We start from the raw sequence: 27,533 nt of genomic DNA on the forward strand, positions 1-27,533 counted from the left end.
GACACGCTGTGGTCAGTCTGCATTGAAAGGGGGCACGCTGTGGTCAGTCTGCATTGAAAGGGGGCACACAGTGGTCAGTCTGCATTGAAAGGGGGCACGCAGTGGTCAGTCTGCATTGAAAGGGGGCATGCTGTAGTCAGTCTGCATTGAAAGGGGGCACGCTGTGGTCAGTCTGCATTGAAAGGGGGCATGCAGTAGTCAGTCTGCATTGAAAGGGGGCACGCAGTGGTCAGTCTGCATTGAAAGGGGGCACGCAGTGGTCAGTCTGCATTGAAAGGGGGCACGCTGTGGTCAGTCTGCATTGAAAGGGGGCACACTGTGGTCTTTCTGTATTGAAAGGGGACACGCTGTGGTCAGTCTGCATTGAAAGGGGGCACGCTGTGGTCAGTCTGCATTGAAAGGGGGCATGCTGTGGTCAGTCTGCATTGAAAGGGGGCACGCATTGGTCAGTCTGCATTGAAAGGGGGCACGCTGTGGTCAGTCTGCATTGAAAAGGGGCATTCTGTGGTCAGTCTGCATTGAAAGGGGGCATGCTGTGGTCAGTCTGCATTGAAAGGGGGCATGCTGTGGTCTCTCTGCATAGAAAGGGGGCACGCTGTGATCAGTTTGCATTGAAAGGGGGCACGCTGTGGTCAGTCTGCATTGAAAGGGGGCACGCTGTGGTCAGTCTGCATTAAAAGGGGGCACGCAGTGGTCAGTCTGCATTGAAAGGGGGCACGCAGTGGTCAGTCTGCATTGAAAGGGGGCACGCAGTGGTCAGTCTGCATTGAAAGGGGGCACGCAGTGGTCAGTCTGCATTGAAAGGGGGCATGCTGTCAGTCTACATTGAAAGGGGGCACGCTGTGGTCAGTCTGCATTGAAAGGGGGAATGCTGTGGTCAGTCTGCATTGAAAGGGGGCACGCTGTGGTCAGTCTGCATTGAAAGGGGGCACGCTGTGGTCAGTCTGCATTGATTGGGGCACGCTGTGGTCAGTTTGCATTGAAAGGGGATGCACGCTGTGGTGAGTCTGCATTGAAAGGGGGCACGCTGTGGTCACTCTGCATTGATGGGGGCACGCTGTGGTCACTCTGCATTGATGGGGGCACGCTGTGGTCACTCTGCATTGAAAGGGGGAACGCTGTGGTCAGTCTGCATTGAAAGGGGGCACGCTGTGGTCACTCTGCATTGAAAGGGGGCACACTATACCTTGATTACTGAAGGCCCCTTTCACACTTTTGTGACCTCAAAGTCACACAATTTTTTACAGCGTTTTTTGCCGCAAAGCAATGCCTATTACATTTATGCATACATTTTGTACGGCCCCCGAATTGTGTTACAAAAATCCAAATGGCCCTTGGCAGAAAAAAGGTTCCCCACCCCTGCCCTAATGCATCATCACTATGCTGTAACTGTGTACAATGCACACAATTGTGGGGTGGTTGTAGTGCAGCCCCATTCACCAGGGGGTATACCAGCCACAGCATGTGTCCACCCCCAGCTGCTGTCTCTGCAGCTACAGGGTGAACAGCTGGGGTTGGTAAAAACACAGTTAAAGCGTGTGGTTTTACTACCCCTCAACCTCACATGTGAACAGGCCCTTGGTTCACATCTGTGCAGCTGTGTATAGGGCAGCAAATTAATTTCAGTGGGCCGCCCCACAGAAACGCAGGCAAAAAAAATTCCCTTTTTTTTTTTTTTTATTGTGCTGCAGCAAAAAATGTTTTTTTTTTTTTTTTTTAGATACAACTTTATTGTCATTGCATAGTACAGGTACACAGCAACGAGATGCAGTTTGGCATCTACCAGAAGTGCAAAATGTAGCAATCGTGCAAAAGTGCAGATAAATATCTAGCATATTTACAGTGCAGATAACCATCTAGCATAATTAAAAAATATATATACACAAATGAATGTGAAATATTGGGCAAAATGTACAGTAATGATAAAGATACATACAGATATAAATAGTGCAGATGTACTGAGGAGTGAAAAGATATACTATGTAGTATGTACATGTATAGTACAGAGGTTACATACAGTCTTTTGTTTGTGTTTGTTTTGTAATGATTAGCGGTGTAATGTTGAGTTCAGTAATATGATGGTGGATGGAAAAAAACTGTCCCTGAACCTGCTGGTTCTAGTGCGCAAGTTTCTGTATCTCCTTCCTGATGGAAGGAGGTTAAACAGTTTATGACTGGGATGCGAAGAATCCTTGATGATGTTGTGAGCTCTGCGCAAACATCTGCTGTGGTGAAGGTGCTCAATGGCAGGTAATTGGGTGCCAGTGATGCGTTGAGCGGTTTTGACCACCCTTTGCAGTGCTTTACGTTCACTCACAGTGGAGCCTCCGTACCATACAGTGATGGAGTTGGTCAGGATGCTCTCAATGATGCAGCGGTAGAAGCTCGTTAAAATCCCCGGGGACAAATGAGATTTCTTGAGACTTCTCAAGAAATACAGACGTTGTTGTGCTTTTTTTACCAGAGCTGACGTGTTCAGCTGCCAGGACAGATCCTCAGAGATGTGAACTCCCAGGAACTTAAAACTGGAGACTCGCTCTACCTCAGTTCCATTGATGTTGCAGTGGCGGAGCCAGAGGGTTAGCTGGGGTGGCAATTGACACCCCAGAAAAAGTCCCTGCCACCCCTGTTGCCACCTCGATCCTGGACAGGTGCGTGGCTGGCAGCAGAGGAATCACAGGCAGTGGTGGGATCAGCCGGTTCGCAGAACCGGCTGATCCCTCTAAGCTGGCGGCCAGGGTCAGGGAGCAGCAGAGCAGTGCGTCCCGAGGCCGAGCCCGCCCATTCTGTGACAATAGCGAATGAAAATTCGCTATTGTCACATAGATCCTCCTCCGGCCAATCAGGGAGCGGGTCCTCCCGCTTCCTGATTGGCCGAATGGCAAACGCCGTGCCATAGGTCGAGGAGGCGCCGGCGGGAGGACTGAGAAGATGCAGGGATCCGCGGACCGATGAGAAGCTGCTGTGATGACCGTCCGTCCGTGAGGTAAGTAAGCTGGTCTCACGGGGGGGGGGGGGGGGGACGCTGGCACTCTGCAATGATTGCGGGCAAATGCTGTGGCTGTGGCACTCTGCAATAATCATTGGGGGCAATGCTGTCTCACTCTGCAATAATCATTGGGGGCATTACTGTCTCACTGCAATAATCATTGGGGGCATTGCTGTCTCACTCTGCAATAATCATTGGGGGCATTACTGTCTCACTGCAATAATCATTGGGGGCAATGCTGTCTCACTCTGCAATAATCATTGGGGGCATTACTGTCTCACTGCAATAATCATTGGGGGCATTGCTGTCTCACTCTGCAATAATCATTGGGGGCATTGCTGTCTCACTGCAATAATCACTGGGGGCATTGCTGTCTCACTCTGCAATAATCATTGGGGGCATTGCTGTCTCACTGCAATAATCATTGGGGGCATTGCTGTCTCACTCTGCAATAATCATTGGGGGCAAGGCTGTCGCACTCTGCAATAATCATTGGGGGCATTGCTGTCTCACTCTGCAATAATCATTGGGGGCATTACTGTCTCACTGCAATAATCATTGGGGGCAATGCTGTCTCACTCTGCAATAATCATTGGGGGCATTGCTGTCTCACTGCAATAATCATTGGGGGCATTGCTGTCTCACTCTGCAATAATCATTGGGGGCATTGCTGTCTCACTCTGCAATAATCATTGGGGGCATTGCTGTCTCACTGCAATAATCATTGGGGGCATTGCTGTCTCACTCTGCAATAATCATTGGGGGCATTGCTGTCGCACTCTGCAATAATCATTGGGGGCATTGCTGTCTCACTGCAATAATCATTGGGGGCAATGCTGTCTCACTCTGCAATAATCATTGGGGGCATTGCTGTCTCACTGCAATAATCATTGGGGGCATTGCTGTCTCACTCTGCAATAATCATTGGGGGCAAGGCTGTCGCACTCTGCAATAATCATTGGGGGCATTGCTGTCTCACTCTGCAATAATCATTGGGGGCATTGCTGTCTCACTGCAATAATCATTGGGGGCATTGCTGTCTCACTGCAATAATCATTGGGGGCATTGCTGTCTCACTGCAATAATCATTGTGGGCATTGCTGTCTCACTGCAATAATCATTGGGGGCATTGCTGTCTCACTCTGCAATAATCATTGGGGGCATTGCTGTCTCACTCTGCAATAATCATTGGAGGCATTGCTGTCTCACTGCAATAATCATTGTGGGCATTGCTGTCTCACTGCAATAATCATTGGGGGCATTGCTGTCTCACTCTGCAATAATCATTGGGGGCATTGCTGTCTCACTCTGCAATAATCATTGGGGGCATTGCTGTCTCACTGCAATAATCATTGGGGGCAAGGCTGTCTCACTCTGCAATAATCATTGGGGGCATTGCTGTCTCAATGCAATAATCATTGGGGGCATTGCTGTCTCACTCTGCAATAATCATTGGGGGCATTGCTGTCTCACTGCAATAATCATTGGGGGCATTGCTGTCTCACTCTGCAATAATCATTGGAGGCATTGCTGTCTCACTCTGCAATAATCATTGGGGGCATTGCTGTCTCACTCTGCAATAATCATTGGGGGCATTGCTGTCTCACTCTGCAATAATCATTGGGGGCATTGCTGTCTCACTCTGCAATAATCATTGGGGGCAAGGCTGTCTCACTGCAATAATCATTGGGGGCATTGCTGTCTCACTGCAATAATCATTGGGGGCATTGCTGTCTCACTGCAATAATCATTGGGGGCAAGGCTGTCTCACTGCAATAATCATTGGGGGCATTGCTGTCTCACTCTGCAATAATCATTGGGGGCAAGGCTGTCTCACTCTGCAATAATTTTTGGGGGCAAGGCTGTCTCACTCTGCAATAATCATTGGGGGCATTGCTGTCTCACTGCAATTATCATTGGGGGCATTGCTGTCTCACTCTGCAATAATCATTGGAGGCATTGCTGTCTCACTCTGCAATAATCATTGGGGGCAATGCTGTCTCACTCTGCAATAATCATTGGGGGCATTGCTGTCTCACTGCAATAATCATTGGGGGCAATGCTGTCTCACTCTGCAATAATCATTGGGGGCATTGCTGTCGCACTGCAATAATCATTGGGGGCATTGCTGTCTCACTCTGCAATAATCATTGGGGGCATTGCTGTCTCACTCTGCAATAATCATTGGGGGCATTGCTGTCGCACTGCAATAATCATTGGGGGCATTGCTGTCTCACTGCAATAATCATTGGGGGCATTGCTGTCTCACTGCAATAATCATTGGGGGCATTGCTGTCTCACTCTGCAATAATCATTGGGGGCATTGCTGTCGCACTGCAATAATCATTGGGGGCAAGGCTGTCTCACTGCAATAATCATTGGGGGCAAGGCTGTCTCACTGCAATAATCATTGGGGGCATTGCTGTCTCACTGCAATAATCATTGGGGGCATTGCTGTCTCACTGCAATAATCATTGGGGGCAAGGCTGTCTCACTGCAATAATCATTGGGGGCAAGGCTGTCTCACTCTGCAATAATTATTGGGGGCATTGCTGTCTCACTCTGCAATAATCATTGGGGGCAAGGCTGTCTCACTCTGCAATAATCATTGGGGGCATTGCTGTCTCACTCTGCAATAATCATTGGGGGCATTGCTGTCTCACTGCAATAATCATTGGGGGCATTGCTGTCTCACTGCAATAAACATTGGGGGCATTGCTGTCTCACTGCAATAATCATTGGGGGCATTGCTGTCTCACTCTGCAATAATCATTGGGGGCATTGCTGTCTCACTGCAATAATCATTGGGGGCATTGCTGTCTCACTGCAATAATCATTGGGGGCATTGCTGTCTCACTGCAATAATCATTGGGGGCATTGCTGTCTCACTGCAATAATCATTGGGGGCATTGCTGTCTCACTGCAATAAACATTGGGGGCATTGCTGTCTCACTGCAATAATCATTGGGGGCATTGCTGTCTCACTCTGCAATAATCATTGGGGGCATTGCTGTCTCACTGCAATAATCATTGGAGTCATTGCTGTCTCACTCTGCAATAATCATTGGGGGCATTGCTGTCTCACTCTGCAATAATCATTGGGGGCAAGGCTGTCTCACTCTGCAATAATCATTGGGGGCATTGCTGTCTCACTCTGCAATAATCATTGGGGGCAAGGCTGTCTCACTCTGCAATAATCATTGGGGGCATTGCTGTGGCACTCTGCAATAATCATTGGGGGCATTGCTGTCTCACTCTGCAAAAATCATTGGGGGCATTGCTGTCTCACTCTGCAATAATCATTGGGGGCAAGGCTGTCTCACTCTGCAATAATCATTGGGGGCATTGCTGTGGCACTCTGCAATAATCATTGGGGGCATTGCTGTGGCACTCTCCAATAATCATTGGGGGCATTGCTGTCTCACTGCAATAATCATTGGGGGCAAACCTGTATCCTGTCTGTATCCTCTGATCGCCACCACCTGTATCCTGTCTTTACTAGTAATGGCAGCGATCATTAGAGGGACTGCGACATTGCGGTGGACTAATCTGACACTAAATTACACTTTGTATATTGACCCCCCAAAATAATACCTAGCCACCCCTTTGCCACCCCTGTTTTAAAAGTCTAGCTCCGCCACTGTGATGTTGACTGGTAGATGTCTCCCGCTGTTGGATTTCCGGAAGTCCACAATGAGCTCTTTGGTCTTTGTGGCATTGAGAGTCAGATTATTGGTGGCACACCATACTGCCAGATTACAGATCTCTTCCCTGTAGGCCGATTCCTCATTGTTTTCAATCTGGCCGACCACGGTGGTGTCATCCGCATACTTGATAAAGATGTTGGATTTATACAAAGGAGCACAATCGTGGGTGAACAGGGAGTAGAGCAGTGGGCTCAGAACACAGCCCTGCGGTATGCCAGTGTTCAGAATGAGGGTTGAGGATACCTGGTTTCCCAACCTGACAGATTGGGGTCTGTTGGTGAGAAAGTCCAGAATCCATCTGCAAATGGAGGTGCAGATACCCAGTTCCCTGAGCTTAGTGATCAGTACAGTGGGGAGGACTGTATTGAAAGCAGAGCTAAAATCAATGAACAGCATTCTAATGTATGTATTGCTCTTATCCAGGTGGGTGAGAGCAGAATGAAGAGCTGTGGAAACTGCATCCTCAGTTGACCTATTCGGGCGACAGGCATACTGGTGTGGGTCCAGTGTAGGTGGTAGGCCCGCAGTAAGGTGATTCAGGACCAGTTTCTCAAAGCATTTCATAACAATAGGGGTGAGTGCAACTGGGCGAAAGTTGTTCAAGTATTCAGCAGCTGAGTGCTTAGGCACTGGTATGATAGTAGTGGTCTTCAGGCATGTTGGTACTGTGGCTTGAGCCAGTGACAGATTGAAAATGTCAGAAAAAACATGTGCCAGTTGTCCAGCGCATGCTCTGAGAACACGTCCCGGTATGCCATCTGGGCCAGCTGCCTTACGTGCATCCACTCTGCTAAACACTGAATAGACGTCCGTTATAGAGAATGATAGTGAGCTGTAAATAATAGCAGAGTCCATGGTTGGTGTAATATGTCCTGTGCATTGGTCAAAACGAGCAAAAAAATGATTAAGTTCGTTCGGTTGAAAGGCACTGCTGGTTGATTGAGCTGTAGGTTTGTAGTCTGTGATTGACTCGATGCCTTTCCACATGCGTCTGGGGTCAGAGTTGTGGAAGTGCTCTTCTATGTGTAATTTGAATATGAGCTTTGCTTTCCTAATGCCCCTTTTCAGGTTGCAACATGCAACATGTTTGCCAATGTGTAGGGGTACCATTAAGAATGAATGACACCCCTGCATGTTTGTCTGCGTGTCAGGAACACGTGCAATTTTGCGCATATTCTGTGACACGGAGTAATGTGAGCCAAGCCTTAGACTGGGGGGCCTCCAGACTAAAAATACTTTCAAGATGCCCTGACTGGAAAAAAGATGGAGAAACACCGGCATAGAGGAACCCGTCTCTCCATTTTCCTCCTGCAGCCGCTGAATGCCTGGGGGAGGGAGAGGAGGAGAAGCGGGGGGAAATTAAGAGGTGGTTTCCATTATATGCAGCTACCCCATAGCTCCTCCTATGCAACTTCTTTCTGCTGCCCCCCCCCCCTCGTCCCTACAGCTCTGCAAGGTTCCCCCTTCCCCTCTCCCACTGGCTGCTTCAGGGAATCTGTCTAAATGGAGAGTCAGTGATCCATAACTGAAACATAGTAAACTGTATTTACAATGCTTCAGTGTGTGAATGAATGGGAAGCTCTGTACAGAGCTATTCCTATCCATTTATTCTGTGCAGCTTCTGTGAGGCTTCAGAGAAGGAGATGGAAAGCTGTGTCTCAAAGGTGGAATATCAGGGGTCTGTTTAGACTCCTGATATTTCTCCTAAAAAAATTGTGAAAAATATTTAAAAAAAATAATATTTAAAAAAAAAAATGAATAAAGCAAATGGTAGAAAAATTAAAAAAAAAAAAAACTACTGACACCAATGGCAGAACTACCGCACAAACATTGCACTTGCGACCGGCCCTGGTGTTCTGCCACCAGGCTGGGACGGAAGGGCCCCGTCCAGGGGGCTCTTTATGGTTTCTTGCATCGGGGCCCTGAAGGTTTTAGTTACGCCACTGCCTCATCATCTACCCACTCCCCCATTCTTACTCCCTCCTCCTTCTCCCCTACCCCACGGTTCCCAGTCCCATCCCTCTCCTATTCATCCCATGTGACTGCCACTGTACACATCCCACTCACACAAGCAGCAGCAGTAAAAGGATGCTCGGCCTTGGAGGTTCTTCCTTAACCCCTGCAAAGGGGGTGAGTGGGGCCTCATGTCTAAATTTTGCCTAAATTCAAAAAAGGGGGTTTGGTTCCTCAGGCCAAAAAGAAGAAAAGTGTGATTTTGTAGGCAAAGGTGAATTGTATCAATTTTATTAAAAGGTTTACACATAAATGTAGCAAAGCAAAGAAAAAAAACAAAAAAACTGAATTGTATAGGTAATTCATGTTACAGGTTTTACAGTCAATTATGAACCATTTTACTTATTAGATTGAAGTGGTGATTCCCGGTTGTAGAACTGGGGTTCCGACGCGTTTCGGCATATATAGCCTTTATCAAGGAAAAAACACCACCATATTCTACAAAGTGAAAAGTGAAGAAATGCAAAAATTAGTGACTTATTGTGCAAGGTCATATCAAAAAACAAGATAACATCGTTTTTTCTGTTTGTGTACCTAGATTCCAGGAATAGCTATGCCCATGAAGAAGTGGGAGGGTTCTCAGGTCCAGTGCCCCCCAGGCTTGTTACTGGATCCTGGGCTTGTTGGGTCTGAAAAAGGAAAAATATTTAGGGCGGGCAGGTGTTGCCTGATGCCCTGTTGAGACTAAGTGAAGAAGTTTAAAATTACCTCAAGTTTGTGGGTGACACCTCTTTGGGATGAATGAGAACCTGGGGGTGTGTAAAAAACACCAAACTTCTATGTATGGCCACAACCACCCGGTTTCCCTGGAGAATGGACAGGATTGTATACATAGAAAGTAGGGGTGTGAGGGATATTATATGGAGGTAGGATAGGTGTAAAAATAAATACTCACGTTTATAACAATGAGAGACACGGATAGTCCTCCAATGGTCCCAAGGGCATGAGCCTGTGACCCTATATTGAAAAGGGTAGGTTTGTATTTGTATGGGGTAATATTGCTCTCAATATGGTAATAATGAGGAATTAAATGTTGTGGTTGCTTACTTAGAGTTTTAGGAGTCCTCAAAGTGATGGATTCCTGAAGTCAGGAGATAGAGCAGACCCTCTTCCAAGGATGCAGTGTCCTTAGATCTCTAAGTAAGGAAAAGTGCATGGATTTAACATAGTGTAAGTTATATCGAAGTTTGGCCAGCAGGTGGCGCTGAGCCATGACTTACTTAGTTGAAGACTGAGGATCCAATGGGATGATGGAGGGTGGAGTGTCTAAGGAAAGTATTGACCGCTGGCTCCTGGATGTTCACTCCTTGCTGGGTGGAGCGGAGTGAGATCCTCTGGATCCCCGGCGTCCTTATATGTAGGTCGCGCATGCGCGGTACCGCGCTGGGCGACGCCGATGTTGAGCGTCACGGGCTGCGGCCGCACGTTGTGCGTGCGTGCCAACAGGCTGCGCGCGCAGCCTGTCAGTATCGTGACGCGGCTGGACATGCTTGGAAGCCGCCGACACGGAAATTGGAGCCAGTCTGTCCCAGCGTGATGCTGGGTGGCTGCAAGAGCATCAGATCTAACACTGGTTCCTAGTGAAGCCCCCCGGGGGGGGCTTTCCGTGCCGGGTACAAGGGCTGGGTGGGCAATTGGGCGCATGATCTTCCCCCCACAAAACGGGTCTGAGAATCCCTGGAATGTTGGACACAATAACATCAAATAAATATATTCATTGCATATAAAAAAGCTTATTTACGATTTATTTTCAATCAAAGTCAACAAGGCAAAGTAGGCTAATGTGTGAAGGAGAATCCTCCTGAATAGTAGAAAGCAATCAGGCACTAAAGAGCAGAGGGGGAAAAAAAATTGTGGTACGGAGCAGTGTGGGGATGGATGTTGACCCAAAGATGGAAAAAGTTCTGATACCCCGCAATATGTGAAATGCGGGAAAATGGTGAAAAGAATAAAGAAATAAGACATGATAAAAAATATCAAAAAATTGTAAAAATGGAGATGTAAGGGGAGGGGTTTGGGAATTTTTTGGTTTAGTCGGTTTTGCCCGATGAGAAACCTTCCAGAAATGCCCGATAACTCTCATTTCCATTGAGTCCCGGAAAAGAAGTATAAAATTCTTATAATTTTATAAGTAAAATTATAGTGCTCCTGAATCCACAATAAATAGTTGAGTGATATAAATTTTAAAGTGCTGAAGTGTCCTTAAAATTGTGATCAAACAAATCTTCTTTCCAAAATTGCATGCAGGTGCTCTTCCGTGCAGTGACCACTAGGTGTCCTAAGCGCTCACCTCAATTCCCTTTTTAATACACCTTGTATTATAAGCCTCAGAGTAATGCTCCTTCCTCCTCTATGGCGTGTAGGTACCGCTATTGGTGACCGAATTCCCTCCTTTTGTAAATCGTTATACCAGGAGATGTATATGGAACCTTTATGTCTCCAAAATAAATGGGCCAATATAGTGAAGTATAGCCAGTACTTTATTAGAATAAAATAAGAATAAAACTCACATTGCTTCCATCTTTCTCATTGCATAACAAACAATTAGTTGCCGATACGTCACTTCCGATTGGCTATCCTATGCGTTACGCTGTGTGCCAACGCAGCTTCTTCCAGGGAATCTTGCCTTAAACGGGCATTTAACCGAGTAAGGACATTGGACCGACAGGACCTATTGTATAAACCCTCAAATCAACGTCAACCACAAAATGCAGAAGAGACAAGAGTAATCCTTACTTTTTCAAACCAACACCAACAAGTAAGAAGAATACTTGAGAAAAACTGGTCCATATTAACGGAAGATGACCTGCTTAAAACTTTGGTGCCATCCAAACCACTCATAACCTACAGAAAAGCAGGTTCTATCCACAATTCACTTGTACACAGAGTTCAAAGAGTGTTACAATAAAGATCCTTGCAAACAAAAAGGTACTTACCCTTGTGGAAGCTGCATGCAATGTCAAGTAATCCCCAGAAGTATCTCAAAAATCCTCCCCAATGGGGAAATTTTTGAGCCTAGGCACTTTGCAAACTGCCGAACAAGAGGGGTGGTGTATATGATGAACTGCCAGTGTGGAGCCTTCTATATAGGCAAAACACGGCAAAACTTGAAAAAAAACTTGAAAAAAAAAGTCCGGGTCCGTGTCCCGGACTTTTTCCGAACTTTACCCGGACAAAAAAAAAAAAAACAGAAAAATAAAACAATGTTCTTTATCTGTGAAGGACGAGGCCCATATGGAGTAGGAGGGAGGTTGAGGTGGTGGTGGATGTGGCAGTGTCATAGGCGTGCGCACAGGGTGTGCCGGGTGTGCCTGGGCTCACCCTAATCACCTAGGGCACATTAGCATTATCGCTCTGTTTGCCAGTGAGGAGATGGGAAAGATCTCCCTCGGACCTGCTCTGCCATAAGAGAAGTGCCACACACTTCTATTTCACTTTGCCAGCAGGGAGAGTAATGTATCGGGGCCATGTACATGTAGGCAAACACATGCATGTGTATTTAAACTTTGGGGTGCACACCCTAATGCAATAGGCTGCGCACACCTATGGGGGGTGTAGGTGGAAACAGCGGTGGAGGAGGACGAGGTAGCCAACACTGCTTTTTTTCAGAAATTTTAAATGAGGGTACACCCCAAAAGAGTGAGAAAGAGCAAAAATATAACAATGGCTGGGTAAGGTCGGTATCCATCGCTATTCTGCACAAGGTACGGAAAAGTCCCGTGGGATCCATGCCTGGTTCATTTTAATGAACGTGAGCTTGTCCACATTGTCTCTGGACAGGCGGCTGCGCTTGTCTGTGATAACGCCCCCAGCTGTGCTAAATACCCGTTTAGATAATACACTGGCTGCAGGGCACGCCAGCACCTCCAAGGCGTAAAGGGCAAGCTCAGGCCATGTGCCCAATTTGGAGACCCAGAAGTTGAAGGGGGCAGACCCGTCATTCACTACATGTAGGCGTGTGCACACATACTGCTCCACCATGTTGGTGAAATGCTGCCTCCTGCTAAGACGTTCCATATGAGCTGCTGGTGCTGCTGTTTGTTGTAGCGTGCTGACAAAGCTTTTCCACATTTCGGCCATGCTAACCCTGCCTTCTGAGGTGCTGGCGGTGCCCTGGTTGCGTTGGAGACCTCTTCCTCCTCCTCCTCCTCCTCTGCCTTGTGCTTCCACTGTGGCCCCACTGTCAGGTGGGAATGCCAGCAGCATCGCGTCTACCAACGTGCGCTTGTACTTGCGCATCTTGCGATCGCGCTCCAGTGAGTGAATTAAGGACGGTACGTTGTCCTTGTAACGGGGATCCAGCAGCGTGGCCACCCAGTAATCAGCACAAGTTAGAATGTGGGCAACTCGGCGGTCATTGTGGAGACACTGCAGCATGTAATCGCTCATGTGTGCCAGGCTGCCCAGAGGCAATGAAAGGCTGTCCTCTGTGGGAGGTGTATCGTCTGTGTACTCTGTATCCCCCCAGCCACGCACCAGTGATGGCCATGAGCTGGCCTGGGTGCCACCCTGCTGTGAACATGGTTCCATCTCCTCCTCCATCTCCTCCTCCTCATCCTCCAGAACTGTGCCCCTGCTGGACAATTGTGTCCCTGGCGTTTGTGTGTGCAGGAACCCACCCTCGGAGCCCCTTGCGAATGACTGCCCTGAAAGCCTTGGAAATGTTACCTCTTCATCCTCCTCCTCCTCCTCCTCCTCCTCATCCTGTGCCACATCCTCTTCCATCATCGCCCGAATTGTTTTTTCAAGGAGGCATAGAAGTGGGATAGTTAAACTGACAACGGCGTCATCGGCACTGGCCATGTTGGTGGAGTACTCAAAACAGCGCAACAAGGCACACAGGTCTCACATGAAGGCCCAGTTATTGGTGGTGAAGTGGTGCTGTTCCGCAGAGCGACTCACGCGTGCGTGCTGCAGCTGAAACTCCACTATGGCCTGCTGTTGCTCGCACAGTCTTTCCAGCATGTGCAAGGTGGAGTTCCACCTTGTGGGCACGTCACATATGAGGCAGTGAGCGGGAAGGCAGGCGAGCAGCAGCAGGGTGAGAACGCCGAAAGTGCGCACAGACGGCCCGCACTTTCTGCAGCAGCTCTGACATATCGGGATAATTTTTAAGGAACCTCTGCACCACCAAATTCAGCACATGCGTCAGGAAAGGGATGTGCGTCAAACCGGCTAGGCCCAGAGCTGCTATGAGATTTCGCCCGTTATCGCACACCACCAGGCCGGGCTTGAGGCTCGCTGGCAGCAACCACTCATTTGTCTGCTGTTCCATGCTCCTCCACAACTCCTGCGCGGTGTGTGGTTTGTCCCCCAAACAGGCAAGTTGTAAAACTGCCTGCTGTCGTTTACCCCTGGCCGTGCTGAAGTTGGTGGTGAAGGTGTTACGCTGTCCGGATGAGGAGGCGGTAGAGGATGAGGAAGCGGAGTAGGAGGAGTTAGGAACAGGAGGCAAACTGAAGCGCCCTGCAATCCTCGGTGGTGGAAGGACATGCGCCAAATTGCTATCCGCCTCAGGCCCATCCGCCACTGCATTTACCCAGTGTGCCGTTAGGGAGATATAACGCCCCTGACCGTGCTTACTGGTCCACGTATCGGTAGTTAGGTGGACCTTGGCACAGATGGCGTTGCGCAGTGCACACCTGATTTTTTCCCCCACTTGGTTGTGCAGGGAAGGGATGGCTTGCCTGGAAAAGTAGTGGCGGCTGGGCACGACGTACTGTGGGACAGCCACAGACATAAGGTTTTTAACTGTGCGTCTCCACCAGACGGAATGACAGCATTTCAAAGGCCAAGAATTTTGAAATGCTGGCATTCAGGGCCAGGGATCGCGGGTGGGTAGGGGGGTACTTCCTCTTCCTCTCAAGTGTTTGGGAGATGGAAAGCTGAACGCTTCCATGGGACATTGTGGAGATGGTTGGTGACCCAGGTGGTGGTGTTGCTGACAGATCATCTGTTTGCGGGATGGCAGGTGCCGGTATCACTACAGATGTGGATGGAGAGGCCGAGACTGCAGCAGAAGAGGAAGCAGGATGAGCCAGAGACGTTTCTTGGTTTTGAAGGTGTCTACTCCACTGCAGCTCGTGCTTTGCACTTAGATGCCTGATCATGCAGGTTGTGCTCAGGTGGAGAAGGTTTATGCCTCGCTTCAGGCTCTGATTGCACAGGGTGCAAACCACTCGTGTCCTGTCATCAGCACATTTTCTGAAGAACTTCCACGCTAGAGAACTCCTTTGAGCTGGCTTTGCTGCGCTCGTTCCCTTGCTGCGTTGGGCAGTAGCAGGCGTAGTGTCTAGGGCACGGCCGCTCTGCTTCTGCACCCTGCTCCCTCTTCTGCTGTGCTGGTGGCTCTGTGCGACCACCGCCTCTTCCTCCAAACTACTCAGGTCACCTGCATGAGCTTCATTCCATGTGGGGTCGAGGACCTCATCGTCCTCCACATCATCTTCCAGCCAGTCTTCACCCCTGCCCTCCTTGTCGGTCTCCACAATTCTGAATGCCGCAGCAGTTGGCACCTGCGTTTCGTCATCATCGGAGACGTGCTGCGATGGTCCTTGCATGTACTCATCTTGAGAAATAAGTGGTTGGGCATCGCTGCACTCAATCTCTACCACTTCTGGGGCAGGGCTAGGTGGATGGCCCCTGGGAAACCCTGCTGACAGAGTCCTCAAAAAGAAGAAGAGACTGCTGTATGACTTGGGGCTCAGACTGCTTGCCTGATTTGCAAGGGGGTGAGGTGAAAGACGGTTGGACATTGACTGCAGGTGCCAACTCTGACCTTTCTGCAGTAGACTGGGTGGGAGACAATGTGAAGGAACTGGAGGCACTGTCAGCAGCAAACCAATCTACTATCGCCTCTACTTGTTCTGGCCTCATCACTTCTAGAGGCGTATGATGCCCTACCAAATACTGCTGCAGGTTCTGTCGCCTACTCACACTTGAGGAAGGTGTTTCACTTGTGCGTGTAGCTGGCACAGATCGACCACGTCCTCTCCTTGCAACAGGAGCTCTACCAGCAGCACCACGACCCAGGCCACGGCCCCTATTTGACGGTCTCCTCATATTTCTGTAATTTATTATCTTGCCCTAGAAAGGTGTTTATTGAATAGCGGAACAAAACAACAACAGTATCGCACGGGTGTATCTCACAGTCAAATATGCAAACTATGCCGCAATTTAATGTTTTTTACCCCAAAAGGGTGTATATTGAATAGCGGAATAGGAAAAAGGATAAAAAACAGTGTATCTCACACGTACAAACACAGACTAGGCCCGATTAAAATTTTTTGTACCCTAAAGGGAGGATGAGGAAGAGGAATAGGAGGAGTTGGGAACAGGAGGTAAACTGAAGCGCCCTGCGATCCTTGGCGGTGGAAGGAGATGCGCCAAACAAATTTAAAAAGGTGTATCTCACACGTACCGATACAGACTATGCCGTAATTTAATTTTTTACACTCAAACAGGGTGTATATTGAATAGGGGAATAGGAAAAATTTTACAAAACGGTGTATCTCACACGTACAAACACAAACTAGGCCCCGGTTACTATTTTTTGTACCCTTAAGGCAGGATGAGGAAGAGGAGTAGGAGGAGTTGGGAACAGGAGGCAAACTGAAGCGCCCTGCAATCCTTGGCGGTGGAAGGAGATGCGCCAAACAAATTTAAAAAGGTCTAACATGTACCGATACAGACTATGCCGTAATTTAATTTTTTACACTCAAACAGAGTGTATATTGAATAGCGGAATAGGAAAAATTTTACAAAACGGTGTATCTCACGTACAAACACAAACTAGGCCCCGATTACTATTTTTTGTACCCTAAAGGCAGGATGATGAGTAGGAGGAGTTCGGAACAGGCAGGAGGCAGACTGAAGCACCCTCAAATCCTCGGCAGTATGAGATGCGCCCCAAAAATTGGAAAGGTGTATCTCACACGTACTGACACAGACTATGCCGCAATTTAATTGTTTTTACCCAAAGGTGTAGATTAAATAGTGGAATAGAAAATATTATCAAAAAAAAGGTGTATGTATCTCGCACGTACAGAACCAGACTAGGCCCCGATTACTATTTTTGTACCCCCAAAGGCAGGATGAGGAGTAGGAGGAGTTCGGAACAGGCAGGAGGCAGACTGAAGCACCCTCCAATCCTCGGCAGTATGAGATGCGCCCCAAAAATTGGAAAGGTGTATCTCACACGTACCAACACAGACTATCCCGCAATTTAATTGTTTTTACCCAAAGGTGTAGATTGAATAGCGGAATAGAAAATATGATATCAAAAAGTGTATGTATCTCACACGTACCGACACAGACTATCCCACAATTTAATTGTTTTTACCAAAGGTGTAGATTAAATAGTGGAATAGAAAATATTATCAAAAAAAAGGTGTATGTATCTCGCACATACAGAACCAGACTAGGCCCCGATTACTATTTTTGTACCCCCAAAGGCAGGATGAGGAGTAGGAGGAGTTTGGAACAGGCAGGAGGCAGACTGAAGCACCCTCAAATCCTCGGCAGTATGAGATGCGCCCCAAAAATTGGAAAGGTGTATCTCACACGTACCAACACAGACTAACCCGCAATTTAATTGTTTTTACCCAAAGGTGTAGATTGAATAGCGGAATAGAAAATATGATATCAAAAGGTGTATGTATCTCACACGTACCGACACAGACCATCCCGCAATTTAATTGTTTTTACTCCAAAGGTGTAGATTAAATAGTGGAATAGAAAATATTATCAAAAAAAGGTGTATGTATCTCGCACGTACAGAACCAGACTAGGCCCCGATTACTATTTTTTGTACCCCCAAAGGCAGGATGAGGAGTAGGAGGAGTTCGGAACAGGCAGGAGGCAGACTGAAGCACCCTCAAATCCTCGGCAGTATGAGATGCGCCCCAAAAATTGGAAAGGTGTATCTCACACGTACCGACACAGACTATCCCGCAATTTAATTGTTTTTACCCAAAGGTGTAGATTAAATAGTGGAATAGAAAATATTATCAAAAAAAAGGTGTATGTATCTCACACGTACAGAACCAGACTAGGCCCCGATTACTATTTTTTGTACCCCCAAAGGCAGGATGAGGAGTAGGAGGAGTTTGAAACAGGCAGGAGGCAGACTGAAGCACCCTCAAATCCTCGGCAGTATGAGATGCGCCCCAAAAATTGGAAAGGTGTATCTTACATGTAGCGATACAGACTATCCCGCAATTTAATTGTTTTTACCCAAAGGTGTAGATTAAATAGCGGAATAGAAAATATTATCAAAAAAAAGGTGTATGTATCTCGCACGTACAAAACCAGACTAGGCCCCGATTACTATTTTTGTACCCCCAAAGGCAGGATGAGGAGTAGGAGGAGTTCGGAACAGGCAGGAGGCACCCTGAAGCACCCTCAAATCCTCGGCAGTATGAGATGCGCCCCAAAAATTGGAAAGGTGTATCTCACACGTACCAACACAGACTATCCCGCAATTTAATTGTTTTTACCCAAAGGTGTAGATTGAATAGCGGAATAGAAAATATGATATCAAAAGGTGTATGTATCTCACACGTACCGACACAGACTATCCCGCAATTTAATTGTTTTTACTCCAAAGGTGTAGATTAAATAGCGGAATAGAAAATATTATCAAAAAAAAGGTGTATGTATCTCACACGTACAGAACCAGACTAGGCCGCGATTACTATTTTTTGTACCCCCAAAGGCAGGATGAGGAGTAGGAGGAGTTCGGAACAGGCAGGAGGCACACTGAAGCACCCTCAAATCCTCGGCAGTATGAGATGTGCCCCAAAAATTGGAAAGGTGTATCTCACACGTACGGACACAGACTATCCCGCAATTTAATTGTTTATACCCAAAGGTTTAGATTGAATAGCGGAATAGAAAATATGGTATCAAAAGGTGTATGTATCTCACACGTAGAGACCCAGACTAGGCCCAAATTACTATTTTTTGTATCCCCAAAGGCAGGATGAGGAGTAGGAGGAGTTTGGAACAGGCAGCACCCTCAAATCCTCGGCAGTATGAGATGCGCCCCAAAAATTGGAAAGGTGTATCTCACACGTACCAACACAGACTATCCCGCAATTTAATTGTTCATACCCAAAGATGTAGATTGAATAGCGGAATAGAAAATATGATATCAAAAGGTGTATGTATCTCACACGTAGAGACCCAGACTAGGCCCAAATTACTATTTTTTGTACCCCCAAAGGCAGGATGAGGAGTAGGAGGAGTTTGGAACAGGCAGCACCCTCAAATCCTCGGCAGTATGAGATGCGCCCCACAAATTGGAAAGGTGTATCTCACACGTACCGACACAGACTATCCCACAATTTAATTGTTTATACCCAAAGGTGTAGATTGAATAGCGGAATAGATAATTTGATATCAAAAGGTGTATGTATCTCACACGTAGAGACCCAGACTATGCCCAAATTACTATTTTTTGTACCCCCAAAGGCAGGATGAGGAGTAGGAGTTCGGAACAGGCAGCACCCTCAAATCCTCGGCAGTATGAGATGCGCCCCAAAAATTGAAAAGGTGTATCTCACACGTACTGACACAGACTATCCCGTAATTTAATTGTGTAAGAATATTTAATAATAAATATCTTGCGCTCGTACTTATGTCAGAATATTTATACTGCTCTGAATATAGCAGTGTATTTATTTATGGTTAATAAGCAAAGATCTATGAAAAAGGAGAGTCTTCACCTATTGCCATAAATCAATGTCGAGAATTCTTTTTAATTGATTAATTTCTTTTTAAAAGCATATACCAATCTTAGTGAGTACAGTCTACAGTGAGGAATATATATAAAAATATTTATTCTCAAGACATGTTAACACAATATATGATCAAACAAGAAGTGACACAAAAAGATAACTCTACAGAAAAAATACTAACTTCAAATAATCAATGCAATGTGATGTTTAGCTCAATAATGAAAGTGAAACTGAAACAAAATGAAACAAAGTGAAAGTAAAACGAAAGCAAGATTAAAGTAAGATTACCATTTCTTCCCAGGTATAGTATAAGCCATAAATTAATATTCTATATAAACAGACTACAATGGTCTGCGAATCACAGGGCCCAAAGTCATTCCACTGCAGAAGGAATGAGAATAAGCCATGCAAAACGGAAGACTTAAAATTGCAAATAATGCACTTAATCTGATATTAATAAAAATGTATAAAAACAAAAATCAGCTATTTAGAGAAAAATCTACTATGGATTATACGGCTGGGATTGTAATCTCATTACCCTTAAATATGCAATATAAAACATATAAGGAAAGAATAAACAATTGTTGAATAAAATCAAATAACATAGCAAGGCATAATTACCACACTTAAGATAGCCGCTAGCTTCAAATCGTTACCAGAGTCATAAGATGGATGCCTTTCTTAAGATGGTGGATTCCCTTCAAGTTTCAGATGAATGATGGACCAGGGAGTATGTCTGGATGAGTCTTTCGAAAAATGTAATAGCGTGTGTGGTGTAAGTGTATTGTCTGATGGGCAGTGTAATGTGTGTCCCCCTCTCATCTGGGTTGGTCTTTTATATGGTAAGAACAAAGAGCTATAAAAATTACCATAAGTAAAACCCAGAGGGATGAAACATTATCCCAATTGGTCGGGATATTCTATACCTAAACTGGTGAGATCATAGACACCTCTTTTGATAATTAACCCCATACTTGGATAATAAAGTTAAATGATTTCTCTATATGTGAGATTAATCATATAACACAACATAAAACTTTGTCTAGACTCCCAGTACATACATAAATGTCCACCTGTATCTCCATAATTCACCTGGGCAAGTAATGCCATTCCAATAATTATATTATTTAACACAATATCATATTTTTATATGGAAATCTGAAATTATCTCAAGACTGCACCTGGTATTTTGTCTCCAGAGGGCAGTATCGTACCGTTCATTAGATTTTGTATTTAACACTTTTACCACCATGACCTTATCTGATGACCTCTCTGACCTCTGGCTAGTGAATAGCCATTACTTCTTTGACCATGTCTTACACTGTCAATTAAGATGTCTGGCCTGTAGGATTTACAACACCTTGAGCACTTAGACTAGACTTCTCTGAAATGAGGTAACTAGTGGCGAGATACATATGTCCTTACACTTATTAGAAAAAGAATTCTAAGTAAGATTATTACTATGAGAATATAAACCCAAAATGTGATATAACATTCCTAAATATATATGTATATGCCTTAAATAATATTATGACATAATTATGGCTAATATCGTCTCACATATAATGATGTACCTTTAAAAAAACTTATATAGTTCATCTTTAAATGTTTGATGAGAAACACTGAGCCATTGTCTATTGTTAAATACTTATAGACAGACTGAGATATCACCCCCTTTAACATAGCGTCAGACTGACTAAATTTTATCTGATCGAGATGTCAAAAGGGATCTTATTTACGATTACATAGAAATACAAAGATCTCTGTTGAAACCATAGACCCTTTGTAAGCCTGTGAGAGACATTTTGTTAGAATACATATATGAACTCTATTTCACCTTAAAAACAAGATGGACGCCATGCAGCACCATTCTGAATCTCTTATACATAATACAAAATATACATGGCTTTTAAAATCATTTTTCTTTTTACCTATTATTATTTTAATCAACCCCCAATAACCCCGACAATTGTTTATACCCAAAGGTGTAGATTGAATAGCGGAATAGAAAATATGATATCAAAAGGTGTATGTATCTCACACGTAGAGACCCAGACTAGGCCCAAATTACTATTTTTTGTACCCCCAAAGGCAGGATGAGGAGTAGGAGGAGTTCGGAACAGGCAGCACCCTCAAATCCTCGGCAGTATGAGATGCGCCCCACAAATTGGAAAGGTGTATCTCACACGTACCGACACAGACTATCCCACAATTTAATTGTTTATACCCAAAGGTGTAGATTGAATAGCGGAATAGAAAATTTGATATCAAAAGGTGTATGTATCTCACACGTAGAGACCCAGACTATGCCCAATTTACTATTTTTTGTACCCCCAAAGGCAGGATGAGGAGTAGGAGGAGTTCGGAACAGGCAGCACCCTCAAATCCTCGGCAGTATGAGATGCGCCCCAAAAATTGGAAAGGTGTATCTTACACGTACCGACACAGACTATCCCGCAATTTAATTGTTTATACCCAAAGGTTTAGATTGAATAGCGGAATAGAAAATATGATATCAAAAGGTGTATGTATCTCACACGTAGAGACCCAGACTAGGCCCAAATTACTATTTTTTGTACCCCCAAAGGCAGGATGAGGAGTAGGAGGAGTTCGGAACAGGCAGCACCCTCAAATCCTCGGCAGTATGAGATGCGCCCCAAAAATCGGAAAGGTGTATCTCACACGTACCGACACAGACTATCCCACAATTTAATTGTTTATACCCAAAGGTGTAGATTGAATAGCGGAATAGAAAATATGATATAAAATTGGTGATTTATCAATAGCACATGTGAACAGCAGTGTCTTATATCAGTCAGCTCTGCTGCAGGCTATGGAGGGAAAAAAAAAATTCCCCTTTTAAGTTTGTAATTTTTAACTAGATTAGTACAGACTATGCCATAATTTAATTTTTTTAACCCAAGGGTGTATATTGAATAGTGGAATAAAAAAAGTGTATAACTTTTGAAATCACTCAATAATAGCACATGTGTGAACACAGCAGTGTATTATCACAGTCAGCACAGCAGCACTGAAGGAAAAACGCTGCACACAACTGACTGATAAAAAATACTTTTTTCTCCCTCCTCCTCAGTGGGCAAAAAGATTGTGTTCACACCACCCCACACACAGCAAAATCGATGTGGACCACTGACACCTGCCTATCTCCAGACTCTCCCTAAAAGGATTGATAAGATCGGTCACTGCCGGCACTGCAAACCCCCCCCCCACACTGCAAAATCGATTGTAGTAGAACACTGACCCTAAATATCTCCAGCCTCTCCCTAAAAGGATTGATAAGATCGGTCACTGCCGGCACTGCAAACCCCCCCCCCCCACACAGCAAAATCGATTGTAGAACACTGACCCTTAATATCTCCAGCCTCGCCCTAAAATGCCTATATCTCGCCCTGCCTGCAGCACTCCGACCTGTCCCTCAATTCTTTTCGGACACAATATGATTTTTTGCCTGTCTGTCCCTAATCAGCAGCCAGCACGTATGATGTGTGCTCTGTCCCTGTACTACAGCATAATGACGCAGCGGCGCTCGGTCTCGAACTTATAAAGACTTGGTCACATGCTTCAGATGGCCAATCACAGCTACTAATACATTTGTAGGCATGGCTGGGATGGCTTAAGGCACACCAGTTAAACGCTTGTTGATTGGCTGTTGAAAGCCCCCCATTAAAAGCGCGCCAATACATACAAACCCAGAAATAAAATGACCGAACACGGATTTTTACCCGAACATACAGTAAAGTTTTCGGGTCCGTGTTCGGGTAATAAAAATCCAATTATTCGGTACGAACACGAATAATACAGTCCGTGTTTACTCAACCCTATTAATGACACATTACTCTTTTTAATGCATGGTTTTCTTTATGTCAAACTTTTCAGTGACATCGTGATGGATCGTCTACAGAAGCTTCAATGCCATTTTACTTGGAATCTGCTTGGAGAAGATGTAGACATTGATAATGTGGAAGAAAGGCTAAATGACCAGATTGTGTTTTTGCCAAATGCACACAAACACAGAATGTATAACCTCCTGGCTTACCTAAAGCATCTCAAAGGAGACCATGAGGAAGCTATTCTGCAGCTCCAAAAAGCTGAGGCACAGATCCAAGAGTCCAGCATATCAGAAGACACAGATGTTAGGAGAACTGTCATGTATGCTAACTTTGCCTGGGTTTTCTACCACCAGAAGCAGTTTAACAAGAGTTCCACCTATGCTAAAAAGGCGGAAACTATTTTAAAGCAATATGAGTCTCCTCCAAAGAAAAACACTCTTCTGTTAGATATATATGGTGAACAAGGTTGGACTTACTTATCCTTTATAGGAAAATACTATCAACGGGCTGCTGAGTGCTTCGAAAAAGCTCTAGAACTTTACCCAGAAGATCCAGAATTGAATTCAGGCTATGCCATGGCTGTGTATAGAATGGAAAGTGTCAGCTTAAGCAATTACACAGAAAACAGATCTGTTGCACTCTTGGAACGAGCTGTCAAACTAAATCCCAGAGATACAGTGGTGAAGGTTCTCCTTGCATTGAAATATCTAGATATGAAGAACTATGATCAAGGATCTGTGTTAATAGAAAAAGCTCTACAAGAACAACCAGAATCCCCATATGTTCTTCGAAATGTAGCAACATTTTACAGAAAAAATAGACAGACAGATCAAGCAATTGCAATATTGAAGAAAGTACTCAGTTTAACTCCTACCTCCAGCTCTGTTCATTATCAACTTGCCAAGTGTTATAAATTTTTGATGAGGAACACCTATTACAATAAGCAGAAAAACGCTGAAGCCATTGAAAATGCAATATTTCACTCGGAAAAGGCTGTCGAGCTAAACAGGTCATTTGTGGGAGCTCACATTTTATTGGCTAGTGTATACATGATAGCTAATGAACACCAAAAGGCAAAAGAAGAATTTGACAAAACTCTGACCATGAATAATATCAGCCCTGAACAGAAACAAGAACTCCATTTATATTGGGCAAAATATTTAAAAAATTCTAGAAGACCTGAGTCTGAAGCAATAAGGCATTTTAAGGAAGCGATAGAGATACAAAGTCCATCATGGTTTAGAGAAATTGCCATAAAAGAACTGGAAAGCCTTGCTGAAACCATGATTGTCCAAAATTGTCCAAAATTCAATGGACATGCTTTGTTTGGGTACATCCAACAACAAAGAGGACAGGGCATTGCAGCAATGAAGTACTACAACAAAGGAGTAAGGTATGTTAATCAATTCTGGACCGGAAGGATTTGCTCCCTTAATGACCAGGCCATTTTTTGCGATTCGGCACTGCATTATTTTAACAGAAAATTGCGCGGTCATGCAAAGCTGTACCATAATAAACTTTGTGTCCTTTTTTTCCCACAAATAGAGCTTTCTTTTGGTGGCATTTGATCACCTGTGTGATTTTTATTTTTTGCGTTATAAACAAAAAGATAGTGGCAATTGTTAGCCTCCCTGGCGGTATGATTCTGTCAGGAATTCTGTACCATAAGCGGTACAATTGTTTTCATGGAAATTTGGCGTTATGTATTATAGGCCTACAATTCTTAGTAATTACTGACTTAAACCTGACCAAAACAAGACTCTAGTAGACATCCCAGATGTGATAAATTTGAAACACAAAGCATGAATTATAATCGAATCAATAATATAATTTTATTATATAATACATAATATATATATAATAAAATTATATTATTGATTAGATTATGATTCATGTGTTATGTATTATATATATATATGTGTATATATATATATATATATATATATATATATATATATATATATATATATATTATATATATATATATATATATATATATATATATATATATATACATATATATATATATATATATGTGTGTGTATATATATATATGCATATAATATATATAATGTAAAATGTGTAATGTGTTTGTGTTTTGTGCAACGTTTTTTTTTTGAATTTCCCTCCCTAGTTCCGCTCCCATGCAGCATTGCTGCTGCAGGGAACGGAACTAGGAAGTCATCACACCGACGGAGACCGACGGAGAGTGGCGGGGATCTCGGCTGGCGGTCACAGCAATGAGAGATCATCGCTGGATCGCCAGGAGAAGGTAAGAGAGCACCGCTGCGCTCTCTGCACATCTACCCCGAGCGTGACTCGGGGTTACCGATCCTGATATGAAAAATCCACCCCGAGTCACGCTCGGGGTTACCGCCAGGGAGGTTAAAAAAAAAAAATATATATATTTTTCACATTCTGCTATATAACATTTCCAAAAAAAAAAATTTAGAAATCAAAATTTTTCATCCTTTCATGCCAATTTGTATTCTGCTACATCTTTTTTGGTTAAAAAAAAAAAAAAAAAATAGCAATAAGCGTATTTTGATTGGTTTGCACAAAAATTATCGCGTCTACAATCTAGGGGAAAGATTTATGTCATTTTTATTTATTTGTTTTATTATTTTTAACTAGTAATGACGGCAGTCTGCGATTTTTAGCGGGACTGTGACTTTGCAGTGGACAGATCGGACGCCTAACTGACATTTTTAACACTTTTGGGCAGACCAGTGACATTACTACAGTAATCAGTGCTAAATATATGTACTGTTACTGTAATAATGACATTGGCAGGGAAGGGGTTAACCTAGTGGGTGATCAAGGGGTTAAATGTAAGCCTAGGGGAGTGATTACTTACTGTGGGGGGTTGGGCTTTTGAAATGACCATAGAGACCTGTGATCCTATATAGAAGGTTCACAGGCGTTCTGTGATCATTTCAGAGAGAAGAACGGTCAGCTGTGTTTACAACAGCTGCCCGTTCTTCTCTCTCAGCAAGGAGCGATCAAGGGTGGCCGGCGGCAATCACGGCTGCCGGCCCCATGCATCGGCATCCCCCGCTGCCTAGTGGGGGTGGGAGCGCGCAGCCGGAGGCGCGCACTCACCCCCCAGCACCAGGCGCGTGACAGACATACCCCTACGTCGGTTCACGCAGGAGGGGCTGCCTGCTGCAGTATATCTGCGACGGGCGGTCCGTAACTGGTTAAGGAAGCAATAGAGATACAAAGTCCATCATGGTTTAGAGAAACTGCCATAAAAGAACTAGAAAGCCTTGCTGAAACCATGATTGTCCAAAATTCAATGGATGCCACCAGAAATGCTGTGCTTGGGTGCATACACCAACAAAGAGAACAGGGCATTTTGGCAATGAATTACTACAACAAAGCCCTTCTACTGGAGCCAGACAACCAGGAATACTTAGAAGCTTGTTCTGCATTGCAAGCCACATTATCATGATATAATAGTGTTCTATAAAATTAGAAGATGAGAATGTGCTAACTGCATTAAGCTATAACAATCATTATTTAATCTGATCTTAACTGCTCTGAATATTGAAAATTTGCCTATGATTACTACACTTTGTATTTATTTTAGCAAGGCCCTATTGCATAAATCTGGTGATAATAACCAAATATGATATACTACAAAAGAAATTGTTATTAGTGTAAATCTTGTACTGTTATGCTGATTTAATCTTTCTAGGAATTAGATATAAAAATAAATTAATTGTGGATCCGTTTTATGAAACAGTGAAGGGAACAAAATGTCTTCCTCATCCCCTTAGATAATCCAATCTATTTCTCATTTTTAAAACTGTACTAGAGGAATGACCACTGGATTGCTGAGTCAGGCCAATTATTAAGTAGTTTACAGTAAGTCTGTCAACTCGCCCATGCATGGCAAAGTGACAATGTGGCTAATTTACTAAATGAGTGGAGAATGTTCACTTTGCGAAGTGAATTTTCAATTAGCTTAGTGAAAGAGGTGAATGTGTTCCGATTTCAATTATCCAATCATGTGCCACCAAAAACTGGATTTTTGTACTTACCGTAAAATCCTTTTCTCGGAAGTTCATCCACAGACAAAACTCAATATCTTCTTTAGACCACTGGGTTATGCTCCTCCCATCAGGAATAGGGCACTAGGCAGGAAAAAGCTTTACCACGCCTATGGGGGCTGTCCCTGCAGGCATAACCCCACACACTCTGCTACAGCCTCTAGTTTTGTTGCAAGCAG

The 27,533-nt window shown here is 44.6% G+C and overlaps 1 protein-coding gene across 1 annotated transcript in view; it reads left to right on the top strand.

Annotated features, from left to right (window-relative positions):
* LOC309564269 (uncharacterized protein) overlaps positions 1–27,533 on the top strand; it is a gene marked incomplete at its 3' end in the record, with an annotated part of 105,503 nt that overhangs the window by 24,699 nt on the left and 53,271 nt on the right. Inside the window, exon 2 of the mRNA XM_082268892.1 lies at positions 23,346–24,692. Within this exon, the coding sequence (XP_082125018.1) occupies positions 23,346–24,692 (1,347 nt within the window). The remainder of the gene's footprint in view (positions 1–23,345; positions 24,693–27,533) is intronic.

Source organism: Pelophylax lessonae, assembly GCF_965119305.1.
Source record: "Pelophylax lessonae genome assembly, chromosome: 9".
In the NCBI taxonomy this organism is placed as follows: Eukaryota; Metazoa; Chordata; class Amphibia; order Anura; family Ranidae; genus Pelophylax; species Pelophylax lessonae.